The 25109-nt window shown below is 38.5% G+C and overlaps 1 protein-coding gene across 3 annotated transcripts in view; it reads left to right on the forward strand.

The window, feature by feature from the left end:
* The first annotated feature begins 1307 nt into the window (after nucleotides 1–1307).
* CSF3R (colony stimulating factor 3 receptor) overlaps nucleotides 1308–25109 on the forward strand; it is a 61494-nt gene continuing 37692 nt past the window's right edge. For 2 of the 3 annotated variants that reach the window (XM_063454582.1, XM_063454600.1), the window contains exons 1-3: nucleotides 1308–1412; nucleotides 18765–18853; nucleotides 22898–23194. In XM_063454582.1, the coding sequence (XP_063310652.1) occupies nucleotides 18793–18853; nucleotides 22898–23194 (358 nt within the window). In that variant the 5' untranslated portion in view covers nucleotides 1308–1412; nucleotides 18765–18792. The remainder of the gene's footprint in view (nucleotides 1413–18764; nucleotides 18854–22897; nucleotides 23195–25109) is intronic. The other variant, XM_063454592.1, reaches the window with a different exon arrangement.

Raw genomic sequence — 25109 nt, forward strand, 5'->3', positions numbered from 1 at the left:
CATGTGCTTCATCATTGCCATCTGAAAGAGCTGCCAGCCAAGTGTTTTCACATTGAGCCTGCATGAGTGACCATATTGCCTCTCTCCCACTCTATATTTGTTAAAATGTTTTTTTTTCTTATTCATATATACTGCTGTGAACATTATTTTGAGATAATGTAAGCGCGTTTTCTAACCTGTGGGTAAAGAAGCATAGCACATTTTGAGATTGTAAAAGATCTATTAAATGTTTAAAACTACTGACTGGGCAGCCATTTGGCATCAGGTGGGTGTCTACTAATATTAATGGGAGAGGAATTTGTGTTTGGTTTCCGGTATTCATTTTTTGTATATCCCTATATATACACCAACTGGTTTCTAGTACTAATTTTTGTATATTACCCACCACTTAACAGCAGGCAGGGCCCTAATTATAAAAAATAAAGGGGAAGGACCTGTAGCTGTATTACCAATCTATAGATATGTCCAAGCTTAACAAATGCTCCAAAGATGGATAAATAAAATACCTGCAAACAGATAATCATGGTCAATGTACAAGACAAAGTTAAGGATGTTGGAGGTTACAATTTTGGTTAGTAAGTCAATGTCAGGAAATCTTAAGACAGCAATTTCAAGATATAGGAGAAAGTCAAAAGTAGGAAAAGAAAAATTAAATGAAACACATGCCTGGGCTAACAGGAACCATGTCTAGGCATTGATCAGCCCAAGACTGGATATAAATAGGAAAATAAACTCCAAATATATGTGTAGGCAGATAGATGTGTGGTACTGGAACAATGCCACCCAGGAATCCCATGACATACTTGAAAACGAGAGAAATCTCAATCTATCTTTACTGGTAAAATATTTTATAAATAAATAACTGACCTAGGGCTGTGTATATTATTATATTATATAAAAATGACACTTTGGGAAGATGTATATGACCAAAACATTATGACCCGGGGCAAGGTAATCTGACAATGGTATAGTGTGTCAAAAGAAGCAATATTAATTAAATACTTGCAGAGTGGGGAGTGCTGCGATGGGGGTTCTAGTCAGTAACAAGAAATTGAATTGTCTTTGATCATTAGGAAATTGCAAAGTCTTCAACCATCCTAACTTAGAATATTATATACTTATATAGATTTATTATAGTGAGTATGTCATCTGAATTAATAAAACAATTTATCTATCACATGGGCATGTATGTGTTTTCACTTGCCACAATGTTGTGGGTGCATTCATGTGTCATTTGTCCCCTCCTTCTCCTCTCTCATGTATACTCAATGCTCAAGGAAGTATTTTGCAATTTCCAGTAGGTTGGAGAGACCGTAACGGAATCATTAAACTGGGAAGTGCTGCAGAAGAGCTTTAGCCGTGGTGAACAAAACACAGCAGACACGCACACAGGAGACAAACACATGTGACAGGTAAAATATGCAATCCCACATTCAAATCAAATATTATCTGTGAGTCTAATTGTCTATCTCTGTTAAAAAAAAATGACCTCTAAAGTTAAGGGCTGATTTCTACCTAATCATGTTTGCTGTATGCACTTTTTAGAATTTTTAAAAAAGCTGCCCTTTGGCTGTAATAATCTAACCTGTATACTGTAAATTGTATATTTTCCTAAAATAATGGTTGTGTGAATCCTACACTAAATACTTACAATACCTCCTGATCTAAAAAAAACTATTTATTTCCAGATAAGATGTGACTGTCTGCTTATCTCTCTGATAGCTTCCTAGAAATGTCGCAATAATTGGCAAATATACTTTTTAAATGAGTTTCTTTTTTTAGTCTTGTTCTGTAAAACCTAAGAAGCATTTTTGCTAGGGTCTCTACTGCATAGTGCGCTTATAAATATTTGGGTTCCCCTCTGACAGCTGTACATATTAATTATTTGGTCTCTAATTCTAAAATAAATGTTAGCAAAGTACTTTCTGAACTGCAACTTTAGCACTTTTTAGTATGTGAGTATTTTTTGTTAAGTATTTATTAGTGTAGTTTCCTTATGTTTTAGGGGTTCCAATTCCATAATGGAATCTTATCTAAACTTGACTAAAATTGGGCCAAATAAGTAAATCTGGAAACTTTCTTTAGTAATAGATATTATATGATCTGCTTGTTTTTTTGTTTTGTTTTTTTAAATGAAATGTTCATAATTTATGTCACAAAGCCTAATTGTTACAAATGGTAATTGACATTGTCACTAGACTCTATGTATTGAAGCTCGAAAATGACCTATATATCAGGGCAACATATCACAATATGCATATTGCAGCTGCTTATCTTAATGAGAGTTACACTCCCGTCAAATCCCCATCTCCCCTACCCTTTAGAATGCTGACTCTTGCAGCTTACTTGCCACAGTTGCCTTGGTGACAATTTGATCCAACACCTGTTCTACTGCACTGAAGCAAACAGGACCATGAGGTGTCTGAGTGAGAGCAAGAGAGTATATGCAAGTGTGTGTTAGTGATTGTATATGACACAGAATATGACTCACTAGGTGCTTAATAAATTCATATTTTTATTTTTTCTAAAAAACATGTTCTTTTTCTTAAAACAATGTAATATACATACTGTGGGACTGTGTGTTTTGGGGAAAATAAAGTTATCTCTAACCTCTGGAAGTATAAAAAGTGCTCGAAAGAAAAAAAAGAATGTACATAGTATTTCTGTTATTTTTACATTGTTCTTTCAACAGGCAGATTGTGTTTTCAAACCCTGCACTGCATGGTGGTGATGTCATATGGGCTTTTTTCTCTGTCATTTTTTCTTCTGATATATCACTTTCAGAAAAGACTTAAAGGGACACAATAGTCACCAGAACAACTACAGCTTAATGTAGTTGTTCTGTTGAGTATAATAGCTCCCTTCAGGCATTTTCATGTAAACACTGCCTTTTCAGTGACAAGGCAGTGTTTACATTGCCTCTAGGGACACACCCAAGTGGCCACTCCTCAGATGGCCACTGGAGGGGCTTCCTGGCTCAGGGCTGCACAGTAAGCAGCCCTGCCATTCAGCATCCCCGTGCTCTGCATGGAGACGCTGAATTTTCGTCATAGAGATGCATTGATTCAGTGCATCTCTAACACGAGGTCCTGATTGGCCAAAATGGCATTTGGCTCCGCCCCATGCCGATTTTAGCCACTCCAGTGCTTTCCCTGTGGGAAAGCATTGGGTTGGCTAAAAATCAGCCATTTTGATGATGTCACAAACATACATTTTTGTGTTCCTGACCCTATAGTGATCCTTTAATTAATAGATACAGGCAGCTGCATATAGCAGCTGCTGCCCAGTGAATTACTTCCACCAATCCTAAGCAGAGCTTAATGTGCTCCCCTCCAGTTAACATTGGTCTGAAGGAAGAATTTTAAATAGGTGTAGATGGATCCAAGATAGAGCTCACTCATGCGAGTTGTAATCGCAAATACCACAGAGCTCTTTCTAGTTTTGAAGTGTAATTTTATGATTTTTGCTATTGTTTCCCAGCAAATAATAAACTGATCTATAAATATTTATGCCAATGTATGTCCCAATTCAATAGGTGATGGCAGAGAACAGGAAGTCTAAAAACAAAAACAAAGCTTGAGATTATACTGAGCATTCCAGAGGGTAGCGTCCATTTCTTTTGGCCTTCTTCTGCTGACAATAGGGTGTAAAGAAAATTGAGTCTACTCTTGTCTGTGCTTGGTTAGTGGTGGGTAGTAAAAAAAAAAAAGATCATGACTTTTCATGTTAGAACCATACTTGTTATCGTAATACTTACCTGAGAAGTCTGCCTTGGCAGATGAGCTCATACTTTGATTAACATTGCAAATGTACTAAAAATGTTAATTGTTTAAAAGTGCAATGCAAACAAGAAGAATAGCTTCAATTTCTAAAGGATCTGTTGTATTTATTTCTATTGTTTCTCCCTTCGTTTCTTAATGCCTGCTTTGTCTAAATTGCAGCACTTCTTTCAGTACTTAGTAATAAGACAGAAATTAAAAGACAGACCTTACTAAGCTTTGTGAGGACTTTGACATAACTGAGCCATACTTTTTCACCAAAGACATAAAAAGATCAAGTTCATATAAAGAAGCACACACATGACTTTGCTCATTGAACAATGCATCTTCAAATGATATATTACATTATTTTCCACGAGATGTGCGAAGTGTCTATACATCGGTTGGAAATGTTATAGCAGCCATTCCTAGGCTGATGACAGATTCAAAGCTTCAGCTTTAGTCCATAAATCCTTATGAATAAAGGCAGGTGTTGCTGAATAATAGCATATCATGATGTAATTATCAGGTGTGGTTAAAACAAATCATCCTAGATACCACAATTAAAAAACGAGGGGGATGGGGCCTAACGGCCATGCCGGCCGAATGCATCCAGAGTGAGGTCCGGCACTTAAAATGCTATAATGCAAATATTCTGCCGTCTATACCCCCACTGCCAACTCTACGTGCCCCTAAGGTGTTTCTTGATGGAGTGGGGATGTCCAGAAGCGTGTCTGATGTCCCTGGGTGTCCACGGCAACGGAGAACTGGTTTGGAGGCCTGGAGGGGTTGAGAAGCGTCCTGCTGCTTGAGGCCCCTCCCATCCCCGTGGACCGGGGGAGTGATCCCGGTCTACCCCTGGAGGCTCCCGTTCCTGGCTGAAGGTGCGCTGGATTACCGCAACACAAGCAACAAAGTACCACGCCGCACTCAAGATGGCAAAAGCCGCATGCTACTCCAACCTCTGCAGAAGATAATAAGCAGCCCTGCAAAGTCTGCATGGAGTATCCAAGTTCTTAGGGGCACTCAGCAGAAACCTATGGCTTGGAGAATCAAGTATGCCACCGTACCTGAGGGTCCGCAAGGCAAGGCTGTGTGTGAAGGCAGGAAACCATCCCTTGACTGGGCCATGCTGATTTCAGTTGAGAACCTGGGACGCTCTCTCTCTGGCAATGTAGCTCAGAGCTGCATCTGGAATTCCATCCTATTGAGCTGCTGGCCTGTCTATATCCCTATCTGCATGCAGGACATTTAGTTCTTACCTAAATGGGGTGCCTCCTGAGGGTTTCACTCTTTGATAAAAAATATTCAACTTGTTTAACAGCGTTCTCTATTTCTCGTTCAGCAACTCCTTTCAGTGCATATGCTCTACTCACTAAACTGTCTCATGTTTACAATATCTAGCACTTTACATGCCTTGTGTACTAGACAATATTTTTATTGTTCACTTTAAAGGTATGACATGTTACCCTTGTTCTTGCTCAGCACAACAAATAAAAGTAATTAAAAAAGAGGCAATTTTAAACAAATATGAAAAAATGACAAAAAAGGGAAACTATCATTACGTCATCGTCCCATATTACATTAAAATAAATCTGTCCCACAGGTCAAGGCAAACAGTCATAGCCCTGTCTGACAAAAGTCATGGATTAAAGGAATATGGAAAAAAAATCCACTGCCTTGCTGTGCACAGCTCTTTAAACATGTTGATACTGAGCAGGTGAGAGTGTTCTTGGGTACGATAAAGATTCCAACCCAAGTTCACTTAAAACATGGTCGTTTTTTTATTCATAGGCACTCTAACTTTAATCGGTTTTAATCAAAGCTTTTGGTGCTCTTGACTCACAGTGTATTTAGATAATCTTGTAGTTTTTCATTCATAGCATTCCTTATCTCCATCCAAATACCATATTCCCAGCGGTAATAGACTACCATTTATAGAAAGGATTTTCAATTATTGTTTGAGATCGTTTATTATGATTAATTTTGATGATTTTTTTATGTACTTTTGCGCCCTCTATTTTCTTTTTGAATTTGTTTTCAACAGACATGTTTTATAAATATCTAATGCAATTAGATCCCTATCTTCCATTTCATATTGAATAATTGCCTTCCAAAAAATGATTTAAAACTAGGTATTCTATTCACAAACACATCCTGTTTACATCACTCTGGCAAGATAACTGATTGTGCAACAATTCCATTAGCCAGTCCATCCCAGTAAGGCAACTGTAAGTGCAATTTGTTATGCTAGCTTGTTCTCCAGTGACTGTCCATTAATGTCATATGCTAAAATAACTAAATGGCTTGAACTCAGATCCAGGTGACCGTGAACCCATAACTTTTTTTTTTTTTTTACCTCTACTGTGTTGAACACACCTACACTAGCAGAGCAATACATTTTAATGACCAATAAATCTTTTATAAGTATTATGATAGTAAAATTGGCAAAAGTGCATGGATTAATAAATGCATTTAATGAATGCACCTATGAATTCTAGAATAATGGCACATTGTAGGCAGTATAACCATTTCATCTTACTGAATTTATTACAGTGCTTGGAGTCTGCTGTCCCTTTTAGTGTTGAACCATTTTTGAGCAGTTTAACACTAAAAACGGCCACTGGCCACTAACAGACTGGATCCTACTAGAGGTATAGCTAAGGCATAGATTCCTCACTTCCTTCTAGCCATACTAATTCATACCAGCAAAGGTCGCTGTGATAGGTTGAAAGCAGTCATCTGACACTCTCAGCCAATTACAGCACCACATTGCTGCGCAGGGTGTTGCATTCTCATTAGCCCAAGCAGCAAAGAGGGGATGGGCTGCTGGGGACTCTCGTATAGCAGTAAAACATTAACAATTGTTTAATATTTGAACGCTAAATGAAAAGATGGCTCCATGGAACTCCAGATCCTTTAGTCATGTATGCGTATGCAACTCTATGAAAAAAACTTCCATGTATGGAAAAAATATTTATTCTTAATATGCTCACAGTCTATGAGAGCCATAACTCCTGGGATATTGAATCTCCCAAATGAATAGGCAGAACAATAACAGAGTGCACTTTATTTTTGTGCATTGCTGTTTTCTTGTATGCCAAACTAGTTCAGCTACTGTGTCGTTACGATTAGAAGAAGTCTTCAGCTTCTTTTGTTTTTTTCCTCAAGAAAATGTACTAAATTTGCTCTGTAGAGAGATACTGTTCCGGTGGTGAATTAAGCAATGTTCTCCTTTGCTATACAGATAACCATTCCTTTGCTCTGATAGCCCCTCTGTGGCCTTGCGGGTCTTGGTATGTTGGCTTTGTCTGTTGCCGCCTTGGCTGCTTTTATTTCACTTGAACCTTCAGGCATTTAGACCTGTAAACCTTAACATGGAAGGTTATTTTCACGTCGGCAGGTTTTGGTTTATTCCTTTATTACAAGGATGTCTGCACTTCTTCCATTAATGAGAAGACCATGCAAGCTTCCTTTTGAACAAAACCGGCCACAGATAAAGAGGGTCTTCTACATGCTTGGGATATGGTCAGAGTTCTCAAGTACTATTTTAAATTTCAAAGTCTTTTCATTAGTGTTATTCCCTCTTTGTCCACTCTTCTGGACCTCAGATGTGTCTCAAAGCTTTCACTATCACTCTGATGTTTTGGCAAATAGGTCTGTGCTTGACACTGTCATTGTATTGGCTATCTCCCGGGCTATCAAGCATTAGACTTCAATATAATAGATTTGTAAGGCAGCTATCTGGTTCTCTCTTCTTTTGTCAATTGTTGTCCTTTTGTTGTTTTTGCATCTATCGATGCTCCATTTGGCAGTAACGTTCTTAGGTATACCTTTTCCCACATGTTATGGCCTACAAGGACCGTGACCACATTATGATAAAAAACAGAATGTATGCCTAACAATACTTTCATTTTCATTTGTGTGGTTATGCATTCTTGTCCATTCTTCCATTGGTTGTGTAATGGATTTGCTCTTGCCCAGTTTTTCTTGTTTCTCTCTATCCTGCAAATTTACTGCTGTTTTTCTTTATCCTCTGCTTGTCTTCTCAGCTTCATGTTCTCCAACTATTCCTTCATTTCCTTGTATGTATAAGATGTGCAAGGAATAAGATGATAGGTCATGTTCTTCAATATCAGAGATTTTTTTATATTAATTTTTGTGAACAAATGTACAGTAGAATATTCACTCTCTGATATATTTTTTTGTTTTCCTGTTGATTTTCTATTCCTACTTTCAAACTGAAACTATTCTCAGCATTAATTACACTAAAAGAAAGAACTACTGATGTTCCTAAATGTGCCAAACGAACATTTTGCTGTGTTCTTGAAAACTTGCATATAGTAATCCTTAAATTAAAAACTTTCAATATTATATTTCATCTTTCCTATTTTATATAATTACTAACGGCACCATTGCGATTTTCATTTTTTACATCTGTTTTTTCACGAACATAACACATATGGTTCAAAAAAGAAAATCAAGGAAAGTTATTGAATTTATTAACTTTTAGGGATATGCCCCAAAGTTGTACAAATAAAATGAGTCTTTTGTGTGAAGAAACTAATGCAGACTCCAGTCTGCATTAGTTTCTTCACACAAAAGACTCATTTTATTTGGGGAGTTTTCAAAACCAGTGAAATACGGTCAACAGTTGGAAAGTTAGATATAACAGGATGAGAGGATGAAATGAATGCTTGAGCAACAGCAAGTGAGGGTAGAGAGGAAGTAAGAGACGGCCTGGAAGGATCAAAGCAGAAGTAAAGGACAGCTATCCGATGAAGAAGTCTTTCACAGATGATTATCTTGCTTTTGTTTAGCTTTCCAACTGTACAAGCGTCTTTATTTTAACATGGATTTTAGCCAAAGGAAAAATGTTCCTACTGCATCATTGCTTGTCTCTATTATAGATAGAAGAATTCTGACTGCATGGATGTACTGGTCACCATTTTGTGACCGTCTTTTGACGAGTCTTGTGTTTTACCTATTCTTTTGGAAGACTGTATAAATTAGCATAACTAAGGCTAGGTTGTAAAAGTAGAACAATTACCATGGAAACCAATAGGATGTTTGTGCAGATTATGATATACACACATCACCTTCATTTTTCTGTGTTCTTTAACGTGATTTTTCTTTCCTATTCTTGTTGTTTATTTGTGCTTGCTTTGTTCAGGGGTTTTAACTTTCAACCCCTTTACAGCTTGTGTTACAAAATATGCTTATGAAATAGAATATATTTTAATTACCCTAGGCAAAATTAAACTGCTATATTTAGACACAATGAGGTCATGTATAAATAATGTTCATACATATTTCGAAGGGTTGTATTGGAAGTCTTGGAACCAAAGGGCAGGGAGGTGATGATCATGATTGTACATAATTTAACATCACTCCCTGAATGGTGTGCTGTCAGACATCATCACTGTAGGGCTTGGAAGGGATGGATGAGAGTGGAAAGTCAAAAGAGAAAGCAGATGTATAGTTTATTACCATATATTTGTGGTGAGATCAGAGGCAAATAGGAAAGCATTGTTATCAGGATGAGGAGTTTATTCACTGAATAGCATATTGTGGCAAGTTGACAAGTAAGTTAAAAAAAATATTATATCAAAATAACCATGTTGAAAAAACTGTTCTACACCAAACGTCTGCAGACAGTAATTAGGCAACTAAAGCGGAATGAATAAACGAGACTACCAGGTTTATTTACTGAAGTGAGAATTGCTGGGAATTAAAAGGGAATTTCAAATTTAAAGTGGCTTTGTCACAGGCTTGTGTTTAGGGATTTTTTTATGGTCCCTCCAACTCTAAGTGTCCCCAATGTATTTGTTAACCCTTTTACCTTTTAAATTCCCTTTCATTTTGGTGCCAAATCTTCTTCTTATGTTTTATTTATATCTTTATTAGCATAGCAGTGAAGCATTGTTTCTGCCTTCCTATGCAATGTCTCTGGCTTGTGGTTCTACATTGGCACATGTCCACTCATAGAAGTGTGCATTACATTTCATTTGGGTGTGCACCCAGGAGTTCTTTCTGCTATTTTTTTTATTTTATATAAGGTATTTTTTTTATGAAAGGAACGAAGACTGAAAGAACTCAGTACACGCAAAGAGATAATAATGAAACCTTCTGATTAAGGGGGGAAAACGGTCCTACTTAACCGCAATCACTACGTGTCCATGTGCATGGAACATCTTAAGGACACTTCTTGTTACACCAAATTATCTGGGGACCCTACATCTGGTTACCTAGATCTCTTAAGACAACTACTTACCTCAGCAGCCAACGATAACATTATTACAAGTAATGAACAAAATTAATTATGCCCAAAAATACACCTACTATCGCCACCTTCTATCGTTTGCCCAAAGTACACAAAAATTGAACTAACCCACCTGCAAGACCCGATAGTTTCACGCAATCATTCTTTAACAGAAAATGCCAGCAAGTTTTTAGAAAGCATACTACATTGCTTTGTAACAAATCTAACCTCTAACTTACAGGATACTAAACAAACCCTGCTGACCCTAGAGGACTTAATGGTACCTCCCAACATTCTAGTGGCAAGCATGGACATGGTTGCCCTGTATAACAACATCCCACATGAGAAAGGGTTAGAAGCAACATCATACTTTTTGGAGAAATCATTCAAATACTCCATCCCTCAGACGAAGTTTCTAATCGGTCTACTGCGTTTTATTTTAACTCACAATTACTTTTAATGGCAATTATTACTTACAGCTTAAAGGCACTGCTATGGGCACAGCTATGCCAACTTCTAACTGGGTTGGTGGGAGGAAACAATTCTATCTGTAACCATCAATGATGGTTATATGTATAAATACATTGATGATGTGCTTCTCTTTTGGACCAGCTCAATTGCTAAATTTTAATAGGGCTACAGTTGACCTCCATGATAGATGAGAGTGAATTTGAATTACTAGACCTTAAAATCCGACTAATAATCGATGGCCAAGTCCCCACAGAACTTTTCTGAAAAATCACTGCTATAATAACTTATTACATTGGCAGAGCCATCACCCTTTCCACCGGAGAGCAGGAATTCCATATGGTCAATATCTTAGAGCACAAATAAATTGTTTTAATGATGACACCTTTCAAAAAGAAGCAAAAGAAATAAAACAAAGATTTAAGGCACAAGGATACCTGAACAGGGTTCTAAAGAAGGCATATCAAAGAGTTAACACTATGGAAAGGTCCACGTTTGAGGACCGTAAGACCTAAATCCACAGACAAACAAATACGTTGCATAGGAACATCCGATCAACACTGGAACTTGCTAACATAAATATTCTCTAAAAAATTTAAGACACAATCAGAACCTACAAGAAAAAATTTCACCGTTCCTTAGTATAACGGCGTGGAGACCAAAAAATCTTATACATAGCCACCTTGAACCAATACCGAACCCGAGACATGGTTGACTCAGGCTAAAGGAAAATATAGATGCAGTAGGTGCAAAGCATATGAGTTCATAAGGCCCTCTAAAATAATTGAGCTCTAGAACTAAAAACACATACCCAATACAGGATTTCATTAATTGCAGAACCACACGGGTTGTATACAATATTACATGTAGCTGCAACTTACAGTATGTAGGCAAAATGTATCAGCAACTAAGAAGAAGAATTCTCCAACACATAAACTCAGTTACCAACCCAAACTTTGTCGACTCCCATATCTAATCACATCCAAAGGGTACATGATGGAGATCCATCTCATTTAAAAGTTCAAGCAATTGAAAAGAGACTTCAATATTCGGCTATTGAAGAGAGAATCAAAATGGATATATGAATTCCAGACGTTAGCCCCTAGGGGTTTGAACGAAGAATTACATTTTACACCATTTATACATTAAATCTTCTACAAAAGGATTATCTTTCATCTTACTACTTTCCCTAATACTATCAAATGTCTGTCCATTTAACTTTGTTCCCATTAACAGTCTTGGATTGCAACAAAAGGGATGTGTAATTTTTTAATCACTTATATAAAATCCTTTTCAATTTGGATCTTTCAAGATTTTGATCTATCTACCCCACTGACATGTTAATATTTTTTTTTTACATATTTTCTAACTATCAACTATATCCAATGTGGACACCAGAATCGTTTTTTGATCTCATACAATTTACCATAATAGCATTTCATTATTTTATCAACTTTCAGAATTTAACCAAGTTTTCTAAAGTCTACATATACGTTTTAGACGTTCCCTGGAATCATTAGAAAAAATAAAAATAAACATTCTCTGATAATTCTATTACTGTAATCCTAAAATAAAGTTTTATTTTAATCACTTATATATAATCCTTTTCAATTTGGATCCAACTAGATAATTTACATATTCTTTTATACCACCATCAACTATATCCAATGTGGACACCAGAATCAGTTTTTGCTCTCATACAATTTACCTTAAGAGTATTTAATTATCCCATAGTAATTATCCACTTTCAGAATCTAACCAAGTATTTCAAAGTCTACATATACTTTTTACACGTTCCCTTGAACCATTTAACTTTTCCCTGCAAACCTAGGGTTAACAAATTCTCCAATAATTCTATTACGAATGACAAAGTGAACCAGCAGCTCCTGTTGGCTGATACTAATTCAAACTACCCAATGGAGAAACAGCTCCTCCCATAAAATACCGTCTTTTTCCTCTGATCCGGTTCTCCTCTGATGAGCCGTGAGGCTTAAGGTTGCTGCACAGCGAAACGCGCTTCAGGGACGTTATACTTCTGTAAACACGCAGAGTTAGTAACCATACTGTTCTAATATAGAAGTTAGAAATCTAATCCAGCAGGAGATAACTGTCTTCTGACAAATTTTGCAGACGCTTAGTTAGGTATCAGACTCAGAATACAAAGTTGTTTAGTAATTTTGCAGACTATTAAGTTTCTTTTGCAGACTATTAAATTACTAGGGACATAATGTTCCCGCAAAATGCTTGGACAGCTATTCGACCGCTTAGCAATCAGACTCAGATTATCAATCTGTTTTAGCCTGTTACTGTTCCATTTTTCAGATTACCAAGGTTTTAGGGGCAGAATGCTCCTGATAAATGCTTAGTTAGTAATTGGACTTAGACTATTAAGCTGTTTTAGCCTGCTACACTCTATTTTGAGTCCAACAGAGACTCCGAAGTTATTATTTCCTCCGGACATCTACATGGGCATTTTCTGCACACTAAATTATTTTGCAGTGGGAAATTAGAGACTCTTGCTCACACACCAAATCAGAGATGTTCAGGGGTAAAGGGTGCCCTTGAAGGCTTTAAATAAATTAGGTTGTAAAATACTACCATACTCTATAATCAGCTCTCACTATTCCCCTTCTCCCTGCAAAACTACTTGTTTGCCGAAATAGCTGATTCACAGTATTAACTATGAGTCCTACTTTGTAACAGTTGGTGTATATGGATCCAGCACATATTGATCTTTTTCTAAATATTGATACATATCAACTATAGCAACAAGAGTCTCCCTGACACAGTGTCAAGCGAAATATTGGTAACATTAAGAACCCCCACTTACACTGAAACAACACTAATAGTGATAACAAGTGAATTGATTGTATATATTAAAAACTTCACTGGTTTTAATTCCACTGTTTAGCTGAGCGTTCCCCTTTTTTTTCGTTCTAACAGGCCAAACAGAATCTATTATAATTAAGTCTGACCAGGACAGCACCGTTCTGCTCCATCTACCTGACATAATTGTCTAAAGTCTGATCAGGAAACTTATAGAGCATAAAGCTCTTTTTTTTATTCATTACTTTTTCCTTTCAATATATTTTTTCTTTTCATCTTTTCTTTTATTATTAATTATTTACACTTGGTGGAAATCTTGGTATGATGGGTGTCTGAATAAACACTTTTATTTGCATATATTATTAAATGTTACGTTTTAACAATATCTTTTACAAGGACTCCTGACAACCAGGGATGATATGACCTTACCCTAACAAACTCCTTACTTAGTTTGTTTATGCATTGATTACACAATAAGGGGTTATCGCCCACACAGGACTTTACACTTCTATTAGAAAAACCTTTTGGTTATATCATAATAGCCTCCATCTGCCGACTACAGGTGGGGGCAAGTACATACATTAGAATGTTGCCCCCTTTTCTTTTACTAAATAGCCCCCACCTGCTGGCAATGGGCTGGAGCAGGTGATTTGTCTACCCCCCATTATTTATATTAAAGCCCCAGCCATTATTGTGAGAGGGCCTTGCTAGCAATGGTACATTCGCTAGTATCAAACATTTATCAGATATGCCCCCACATCCATTATAGTACCCTGGGTGTCATGTTGACATCCATAGGGTTGTTATTTATTTTTAATGTTACAATGTGGCTGCTGTCTAGCAAGGGCTTGTAAGTCATTACTTAATTAACCCTTGCGCTGTCAAGGTATGCTAAATTTGTTTTGACAATGGATGTGAAGTTTGCCTTAAACTCCGCCCTTTCTAAGTTTTTTTTGAGTGTAGGTAAATATACAAGGCAAATTAGTCCTTACTTTGCCTTATGTATTTTAAGAAAAATAGAAAAGAAGATTGAGAGAAATTTAATTGAGTAAAGATATGTTCGGTGTGACACAGCTGCTTTAAAGGGACACTCCATATTACACCTAAAGTATTTCAGATTGCTGTAATGCTTTATAAATGAAACATAGAAACATAGAAACATAGAATGTGACGGCAGATAAGAACCATTCGGCCCATCTAGTCTGCCCAATTTTCTAAATACTTTCATTAGTCCCTGGCCTTATCTTATAGTTAGGATAGCCTTATGCCTATCCCACGCATGCTTAAACTCCTTTACTGTGTTAACCTCTACCACTTCAGCTGGAAGGCTATTCCATGCATCCACTACCCTCTCAGTAAAGTAATACTTCCTGATATTATTTTTAAACCTTTGTCCCTCTAATTTTAGACTATGTCCTCTTGTTGTGGTAGTTTTTCTTCTTTTAAATATAGTCTCCTCCTTTACTGTGTTGATTCCCTTTATGTATTTAAATGTTTCTATTATATCCCCCCTGTCTCGTCTTTCCACCAAGCTATACATGTTAAGATCCTTTAACCTTTCCTGGTAAGTTTTATCCAAGAGAGTGTCCTCTTTTCCATTTTGCAAAAAGTGCAGATTTTAATAGAAACTGGCATTTTTATAAATTAACTTTGTTATACCCCTCGGTCATGAATCAGACAACTGGGTCCTGCTACTTCCTGGTTGCTTAGTTCAGTGGAGCTAAACTCAAGAAGCTGCAATTGCCCAGAGCACCTGCCTTGCAAAGACATATCATTGAGCTGCTTTGGAATATCTGTGATTGGACAACCACGAAAGGTCTGGGTGGGGGAAGAAGGGGAGGGCTTTCAAATGCAGCAGATGAGAAAACTATAGCTTTTGAAATACCTCCAATAAAAATGTATAATAAGTGCATGCATTTTTCAATTGGGAGTATATGTACTAACAGTGATTTTATATATTTTTTATATTTGGACAGTGGCGTATCCCTTTAAGGGTAAAACAGTCAAACTCTAAGTGAAAATTATTTTTTCTAATGACATCTAATGTAATCTTTTGAAATTCTCTTCACTTAAATTAACTTCACCTTGAAATCCTTGCAATTCACATGTTAGAGAATAGCCTTGTAGTTTGTACAGTGTCACAAAGGTCTTTTTATTATTTATAAATATGGTGAAATAGGTTCATCCCACCTGAAGAGAACTGTTGCCATATGGAATTAAATATATTTTTATTATGCCTTCATTTTTTTTGTTTTATTTAGATTTACACATGATTCTATAATACCATTTGAAATAGTATTGAATGGATATGGTACTCTGTCAAGGCAAATTATAGCTACATTTAAAAATACTAAATAATAAAAGAATAATATATTTTGCTCCTCAGATCATTCTATTCAACAAGAAACAATGCTCGTTAACCCCAGCATTACTACACCACCAAGTGCTTTTTCTAGAATATAAAATAATGAGCACAGGGGTACACTGACAAATTGTTTTGCTAAGGCCAAATGCAGAGCTTTGTAAATTGCTTACTTGTTAATTTTTGTTTGCCATGTGCCTTTGTCTTAAAGCCTCTGAAATTTTATTACGCAGAACCCCAGAACAGTGGTACCTGTTGATAGGGATGCTGACAGCAGTTAAAGAATGAAGTACAAACTATACTGATAATACTGAGACACACAAACCCCTAACAACAATTGTAGGAGAAAGGTGCAGTAGACAAAACACTTTGTTGCACAATAAAAACAAAAAAATGGGGGAAAAAAAACACATTTGACTGAGATTATTATGTAGATATTCAAAGACGTGTGTTTTTTCAACCAACATTACTATGTAACAATAATCCTTCAGTTAGTAGATTCTTGTTTGATTTAGATATTGTTTTACATTATTTCACAGTTATGTTCTTTCATGTACGGATCTGGATGAGAGTCAAACAAGTGTTCAGTATCTTTGTTAGTAATGTTCCCATTGTCTTGCGCCCAGTGGGAGATATCCTGAACATTAAACACATGTGGGGTTATATGCGAACTTTTCCTGTGTAATTTTGATATCTGACGCAGGGGTATTTTATTACAAGCAATGTAAATGACATGTGTTACATCTTAGTTCAGTTATACGTGTCATAGGTAGCATTTCATGTCAAATTTTGTAAGCTATAGTCATGTCCTTTAAACTAGCAATACATATCAAAGGATTTCTAAGTTTCTGCAATAAGAAAAAAACATTTTGAGATTTTCTTCTGTGACAATGCACCAGAGCCTATGGTAAGTCACTTTTGATATAAAAAGAGACCATAACAAAATAGGCGCAAACCCATGTATAACCTACAGAACTCACGTAAAATGTCAATGTTTTACATGTAATGTTTTTTTTTAGTACAAGATTTGGGTGCTATGAATTTGTTTTTTATTTTACAATTATTTTTCCAAACATCAATTGTCTATAATTTAATTACATATATTAAATTATTTTATAGAGAGAGAGAGAGAGAGAGAGAGAGATTAAAAAAACAGATATAGTGTGTGTGTAAATTTTTTAAAAAATATTATTATATTATATTGTTTATTATTTTATTTTATTGTAATAATAATTTACAGAGCAGATGTGAATGTGAATAGCAGAATCATACGAGAAATACACAATTCACAATTAATGGATATACGGTAGTAACATATGGTAACACATACGTGATACAAGTAATAAGAAAATAAGCTGACATACAAAAAGTTAAAGATAACTAATAGTAAAGTAGTCTAATATCAAAAAAATATTGTTTCAGCTTAGAACTGTTACTGCTCAAGTTTATATCCAAATGCAGAAACCTTTTATTTTATTTTTATTTTTAAATCTTTATTTAGCATTTTTCAGACGTAATGGAACAACACTATGGAAAAAGTTTCACAGTGTTTAGTCATCAGAGAAGAAAGAATGTAGCAAAATTATGGGTAAAGACAACAGTAGAGACATATAGTCCATGAATTTACTATAGAAATCTTAAATACGTAGGGACAAGCATATTGTCCACAATCACTTTCTACGTAAGCAGCAAAGGAAAAGTGTTGTTGTAGCATGTACCAAGACATAGTACGGATTTTCTTTTTTGTGTGTACGTGTAAATGGGTTGAGTGTAGATGTATTGGTCTCATAGAGAAAGGAATGTATGGTACGTGATGACTTTGCTTGGTGTGTGGTCATCCAATTCATTATGCAATAGTTATGCAAATTTCTGAAGCAAGAGGTACATTTTAGGTGCTTTGTTTTTTTATACAGACCTGAAGGTTTGTATTCAAAACAAAGTGCTTTCTAATTGTATTTGCATTCATTAATTAAAATAAGAGAATGTCTGCTTATTTTTTATTTAATGCAGGCTTTTTGTTATTTTTGTTTTTACATTGGAATCTTTGCAAGAGCTCCTTTCTATGATTAGTTGCATTTTTTTATTCTTAAAATAAGATATGAGATAATGAAGAGATCCTGTGTTGTGGATGGTGGGTGTGTTGTTTTTTTGGGAAGTGATGCTTGATGGGTGAGGTTTTGGTTCCATTCCATTATCCTAACTATTGGTCATGCAGTTATTGCTATTTTTAGTCTTGTTGTTAATTTGTTCTTAATGTGGCAGTGATGCTTCCAGTAATATCTGTGTATTATCTGTATGTGGGTGGAAATGGGTGCGGAGGGGCAAGGTGGAGTTCGAATCGCTGATCACAATGGAGAATGTAATACAATGTGTGTTCTATGATTTTTAGCCCCCAGTTAAAAGTAAAACACATAAAATATTCTCACTTTACATCTGACGGTTTTCCAGTCTTGCAGGGCAGTTGATCCTCTTCTTCTGACATCATCATGACAGATGACTTCTAGTCCAATCCAATGCGTTTCTATCTGAAGCATAAGGGCCCTATGGTGCATGTGTGGCGGTCGCCATGGTCAGCCCTGTGGTTGCTTCTAATAGAGAAGCATTGAAGCCAGTGCTTCTGTCAGAGAATCATTCCTACTGTTCAGTGATTTTCTGTGAAAATGTGGTCACTTTCAATAACTGAATGTCTTCATGATGAAGTGCCTGTAGTGGTTGTCTGATTGGAGCCACTAGAGACATTATTAGTGATGCCTCTCACAAATGGAAATGCTTACATGTGTAAGAATGCAGGGTCAGGGTCTTTGCACCTAAACCCCTACATTAAGGTGCAGTGATTTTGGTGATTGGAGTGTACCTTTAACCCACGTTATTACTGGTGAAAAAAACTATAATACATACTATAAAGACAATCTGTGAAGGAATCAAAAACATGAAAGTACTCCATCCATCTATACATTTCTTTTTACATATAGTTTTTAATTTGAACAAACCAATATAATGCTGACAAGCTAGAGTAATTTAATATTTTATACTATTAACATGTCTATATTTTTGATATGATGTGGCTAACTGTTATTTGTATCTCTAGTAGGTGATGGGGTAGGAATACTGCAAAAATGAGGAAAAATTGGTGCATCATGCTGGTAGGGATGATGCTTCTCATCTTCCTACCTGGAGGTAAGTTAAATAAGATGTTACAGATAGAGTTCAAGGGATATGGGGATTCAGGAGGAAATAATGTGATTGCTCGTGTTTAAATATAAGAGGAATAATAGAGAATTGGTTTTAGTGAGATTACCGTATATACTCGAGTATAAGCCGACCCGAATATAAGCCGAGGCCCCTAATTTTTCCCCAAAAAACTGGGAAAACGTATTGACTCGAGTATAAGACTAGGGTGGGAAATGCAGCAGCTACTGGTAAATTTCTAAATAAAATTAGATCCTAAAAAAAATATATTAATTGAATATTTATTTACAGTGTGTGTATAATGAATGCAGTGTGTGCGTATGAGTGCAGCGTGTGTGCGTATGAGAGCAGCGTGTGTGCGTATGAGTGCAGCGTGTGTGTATGAGTGCAGCGTGTGTGTATGAGTGCAGTGTGTGTATGAGTGCAGCGTGTGTGTGTATGAGTGCAGCGTGTGTATGAGTGCAGCGTGTGTGTGTGTGAGTGCAGCGTGTGTGTGTGTGTGAGTGCAGCGTGTGTGTGTGTGTGTGAGTGCAGTGTGTGTGTGTGTGTGTGAGTGCAGTGTGTGTGTATGAGTGCAGTGTGTGTATGAGTGCAGTGTGTGTATGAGTGCAGTGTGTGTATGAATGCAGTGTGTGTATGAATGCAGTGTGTGCAGGGCCGGTGCAAGGATATTTGCCCCCCCCATATGTCCTGACCTCCCCTCCTCCTCCCTCAGTGGTCCTTACCTCCCCACCCCCGTGTTCCTTCACCCCCCTCCCCCAGTGGTCCTGACTCACCCCTCCCCTAGTGGTCCTTACTTCCCCCTCCCCTCCCCTAGTGGTCCTTACTTCCCCCTCCCCTTCCCTAGTGGTCCTTACTTCCCCCTCCCCTTCCCTAGTGGTCCTTATCCCCGCTCCCCTCCCCTAGTGGTCCTTATCCCCCCCCCTCCCTCCCCTAGTGGTCCTTATCCCCCCCCCTCCCTCCCATAGTGGTCCTTATCCCCCTCCCTCCCATAGTGGTCCTTATCCCCCCCCTCCCTTCCTCCCATAGTGGTCCTTATCCCCCCCTCCCTCCCATAGTGTTCCTTTTCTCCCCCCCTCCCTCCCATAGTGGTCCTTATCCCACCCCCCTCCCTCCGATAGTGGTCCTTATCCCCCCCTCCCTTCCATAGTGGTATAGTGGTCCTTATCCCCCCCTCCCTCCCATAGTGGTCCTTATCCCACCCCCTCCCTCCCATAGTGGTCCTTATACCCCCCCCCCCCTCCCACAGTGGTCCTTATACCCCCTTTTTTTTTTTATTTATTTTTTTATTATTATTATTTTTTTTTTTTTATTATTATTTCTTATTTTATTTTTTTTTCGTCCCCCCTCCCTGCTTGATACATGGCAGGGAGGGGGGCTCTCCTTCCCTGGTGGTCCAGTGGCAGTTCAGTGGGGGGGAGAGGGGGGCTGGCAGAGCTGTACTTACCTGTTCTGCAGCTCCTGTCAGCTCTCTCCTCCTCTGCGCCGTCCGTGCAGCTCCCTCTGTCAGCTCCCAGTGTAAGTCTCGCGAGAGCCGCGGCTCTCGCGAGACTTACACTGGGAGCTGACCGAGGTGCTGAACGGACGGCGCGGAGGAGGAGAGAGCTGACAGGAGCTGCAGAACAGGTAAGTACAGCTCTGCCAGCCCCCCTCTCCCCCGGTCTGTATTATGGCAATGCAAATTGCCATAATACAGACCTTGACTCGAGTATAAGCCGAGTTGGGGTTTTTCAGACCAAAAAATGGGCTGAAAAACTCGGCTTATACTCGAGTATATACGGTATATATTGAAAGAGGTGGAAAGGGAGTTTTGCAAATATAAAATAATTAACAGGTAGGACCTGATTTAAGACCTTGATAACGCTATACAGAAGGCAAGAGAAACTGCCTGCTGCACCCACCACAAAAAGGTGCAACCGCTCCGAAATTTTAAAAACTCAATTTATTTTGGAATTTAAATATTGCCTGCATGATAACAGAGAGGGGGAGTGACATTTTGACACAAAATTCAATTGTTTAAATTATATACAGCATCTCACAAAAGTGAGTACACCCCTCACATTTTTTAAAATATGTTATTATATCTTTTCGTGTGACAACACTGAAGAAATTACACTCTGCTACAATCTAAAGTAGTAAATGTACAGCCTGTAGATCAGTGTAAATTTGCTGTCCCTTCAAACTAACTCAACACACAGCCACTAATGACTAAACTGTTGGCAACAAAAGTGAGTACACCCCTAAGTGGAAATGTCCAAATTGGGCCCAAAGTGTCAATATTTTGTGTGGCCACCATTATTTTCCAGCACTGCCCTCATGGAGCATCGAGTTCACCTGGGCTTCACAGGTTGCCACTGGAGTCCTCTTCCACTCCTCCATGACGACATCACGGAGCTGGTAGATGTTAGAGACCTGGCGCTACCCCACCTTCCGTTTGAGAATGCCCCACAGATGCCCAATAGGGTTTAGGTCTAGAGACATGCTTGGCCAGTCCATCACCTTTACCTTTAGCAAGGCAGTGGTCGTCTTGGAAGTGTGTTTGGGGTTGTTATGTTGGAATACTGTCCTGCGGCCCAGTCTCCAAAGGGAGGGGATCATGCTCTGCTTTAGTATGTCACAGTACATGTTGGCATTCCTGGTTCCTTCAATGGACTGTAGATCCCCAGTGCTGGCAGCACTCATGCAGGCCCAGACCATGACACTCCCACCACCATGCTTGACTGTAGGCAAGATACACTTGTCTTTGTGCTCCTCACCTGGTTGCTGCCACACACGCTTGACACCATCTGAACCAAATAAGTTTATCTTGGTCTCATCGGACCACAGGACATGGTTCCAATAATCCATGTCCTTAGTCTGCTTGTCTTTAGCAAACTGTTTGCGGGCTTTCTTGTGCATCATCTTTAGAAGAGGCTTCCTTCTGGGACGACAGCCATGCAGACCAATTTGATGCAGTGTGTGGCATATGGTCTGAGCACTGACAGGCTGACCCCCACCCGTTCAACCTCTGCAGCAATGCTGGCAACACTCATACGTCTATTTCCCAAAGACACCTCTTTGGGAAATAGACACGTGCACTCAGCTTCTTTGGTTGGCTATGGTGAGACCTGTTCTGAGTGGAACCTGTCCTGTGAAACCGCTGTATGGTCTTGCCCATCGTGCTGCAGCTTAGTTTCAGAGTCTTGGAAATCTTCTTATAGCCTAGGCATCTTTATGTAGAGTAACAATTCTTTTTTGCAGATCCTCAGAGAGTTCTTTGCCATGAGGTGCCATGTTAAACTTCCAGTGACAGGTATGAGAGAGTGTGAGAGTGATAACACCATTTAGTACATCTGCTCCCCATTCACACCCGAGACCTTGGAAAACTAACGAGTCACATGACACTGGGGATGGATAATGGCTAATTGGGCCAAATTTGGACATTTCCACTTAGGGTGTACTCACTTTTGTTATTTACACCCATAATTGGAAAACCTCACTGTCCCTGCTTGTTGCCAGTCTAGTCAGTTAAAACTGAGTTAAAAAGTTAAAACTGTGCATGGTGAAATGGCTCATTGTATAGAGTTCCATTTACATGATGCCATAATCATTTTATTTGTGGAACAGTTGTCATCATTTCATCGTTCTAAGGATGATTAATTAAAGGAACACTACAGGCACAAAAACATCTTAAATATCTTAGCGTAATGAAGCAGTTTTAGTGTATGCATTATGACCCTGCAGTCTCATTGCTCAATTCTCTTCCATTTAGGAGTTCAATTCTTGGATTACATCACTTGGTGGCATTTTATGCTCTTACTGGCCTTATTGTATGCTTATTTTTCTCCCATTAGAATGTTTTGTTTTTCAGGTTGTGCAATATATGTATGCAGTTATTTTCTTCCATATTAGTATGGTGTATCCATTATAATAATCTGGATTCAGTATACTAATCTGAAAACATGAATTCATTTTTGTTCAATAACTTGCATATTGTATCAATATCTATAGCTGAAACTATATTTCTTTTACATTTTATCACTTGTTTTCTAGGTAGCCAATCTTGCGATTCTATTACTGTTAATTCTCCATTAATCTTTGGATCCCGTCTCACTGCAACCTGCACCGTGAGCAGGACACTGTGTCGTGGTTTAGAGGAAGATGAGTTCCAATTTAAATGGAAGCTAGACAATGATTTCATCCCAAGCTCGCAGTACATGCATCCCTTCAAAAATACAACCACAGTAACTCTTGAAAACTTCAACAAATCATCAGCACAGCTTTCTTGCTATATTATTGGAGCCAGCAAGCGAATGCAACTCATAGACAGAAAAGATGTTAAAGCTGGCTGTGAGTATTATGATCACATTTTAGTTACTAACATTAGGTTACATAATATATTAGAATATTGGAGGGTATGTACTTAAAGGCATACTATAGTGCAAGGAAAACAAAGCCGTTCTCCTGGCACTAAAGGTTCATACAGTGCCCCCACCCTCGGGCCCCCTCCCCTCCCACGGAGCTGAAGGGCTTAAAACACCTTCAGTCTCCTTCCTGAATCCAGCGCAGATGCCCGGCTGGGTATATGTCTGGCGGGGTAGACCTAATGCGCACGCACTCGCATTAGGGTTCCCTACAGGAAAGCATTGTTTCAATGCATTCCAATGGGGATTTGATTGATGCTGGATGTCCTCATGCACGGCGTGAGGATGTCCAGTATCATTTAGACAACTTTTGGTCAAATAACAACCCGGAAGTCCCTCTAGTGGCTGTCTGGTAGACAGCCACTAGAGGTGAAGTTAATCCTGAGAGGTAATTATTGCAGTTTTTCCGAAACTGTAATAATTACCACTGTAGGGTTAAGGGACATGAGACATCGCTCCCAGACCACTTCAGTGAGCTGAAGTGGTCTGGGTGCTATAGTGTCCCTTTAAAGAGCAGGCTTTGGGTACCAGTCAGCAGGAACATCCACGTAATTTCCTTGGCGATTACTATTTTAGAACATACCAGTATTGTTCTTCATTTACCTGCTTCATAATAAATGAGAAAGAGTCTGCCTGTCCTAGTGGATCCACATGCATTCACTCACATCTTTTGCAGCAGTAATCTTGGTTAAAGGAGCACTTCAAGGACCCGGGCCCCTGCAGACATATATATAAGATCCAGCGCACTCACTTTAAAAAAAACAAAAACAAATGTAGGCCTTCTACTGCAGAGAGCCCCAGATGGAACTTTTTCCCAAGTAAGTGGGTTAATCTCATAAGAGCAGACATTAGGACGTTGTGGCAGGCTTATGCAATGTATGGTCATATAATATACCTAAACCCCATTGTTTTTGCCTTGAATAGGTGATCATAATTGCTAGGCAAATTTTGGTCACCCAACTGATGCTGGATGTCCTCACGCTCTGCAAGGACATCCAGCATGAATGAAATCCCCATAGGAAAGCATTGCAGCAATGCTTTCCTATGGGGAGGGCCTACTACATTTGAAGCACTTGCCGCACAGGTACATTAGCCCCCCCCCCCCCTTTCAGGTGGCGCCAGAGGAGGCTGAGAGTTGATCCATTGGCACTTGAATAAGGTGAATACAGTAAGGCTTTATTAGCCCTTACAGTGCTGGAGGGGGGGGGGGGGGGGGGACTCAAGGGAGGGTGTGGCCATCAGGGTAGTATAATGCTAGGAATACAGTTTTCTATTCCTAGCCCTATAGTATCTCTTTAAAGAAGAAAAAAAGCTTTCATGCCAGCAACGGATCCCAGTACTCTAGCTGAGTACATCCGTGCAGAATCTCCTAAGTCCTAAGCGCAGTAGTGATGGTAGTTGTGAATATAGCTCCTGGTTCCCCAAACATGAGCCTAGACTTCATGAAGGGGTAAATTAATGTGTTTAATTCAGGCTCAATGGTCAGCTTTTATACAATTCAAGCACACAGAAAACATGCCCCTACACTCCCAACAACACACCCACAAAATGTCCTCAAAATGCCATGTCACAATGACTAGACAAAAAATGACAAATTATACAAACATACAAAATTGCATATTTCTCATAGAGGAACCCCCATAGTTCTTACATCCCCGCATAGCCTGGATCTGAACGCCCAACTTGTCCAAATGGCGCTCAGATCCCACGAACACAGCCGAATCGAAGTTTTGACTGACCGCTCACAAGGCTCCTGCCCAAAATATTTCCACAGTTTCTGAGGTAGCAGACGGTCATATTCTGGAGCTCCAAAATGCACAAAAAGGGATACTGTTCCCCTG

The sequence above is a fragment of the Pelobates fuscus genome, chromosome 1 (assembly GCF_036172605.1).
Source record: "Pelobates fuscus isolate aPelFus1 chromosome 1, aPelFus1.pri, whole genome shotgun sequence".
NCBI lineage: Eukaryota > Metazoa > Chordata > Amphibia > Anura > Pelobatidae > Pelobates > Pelobates fuscus.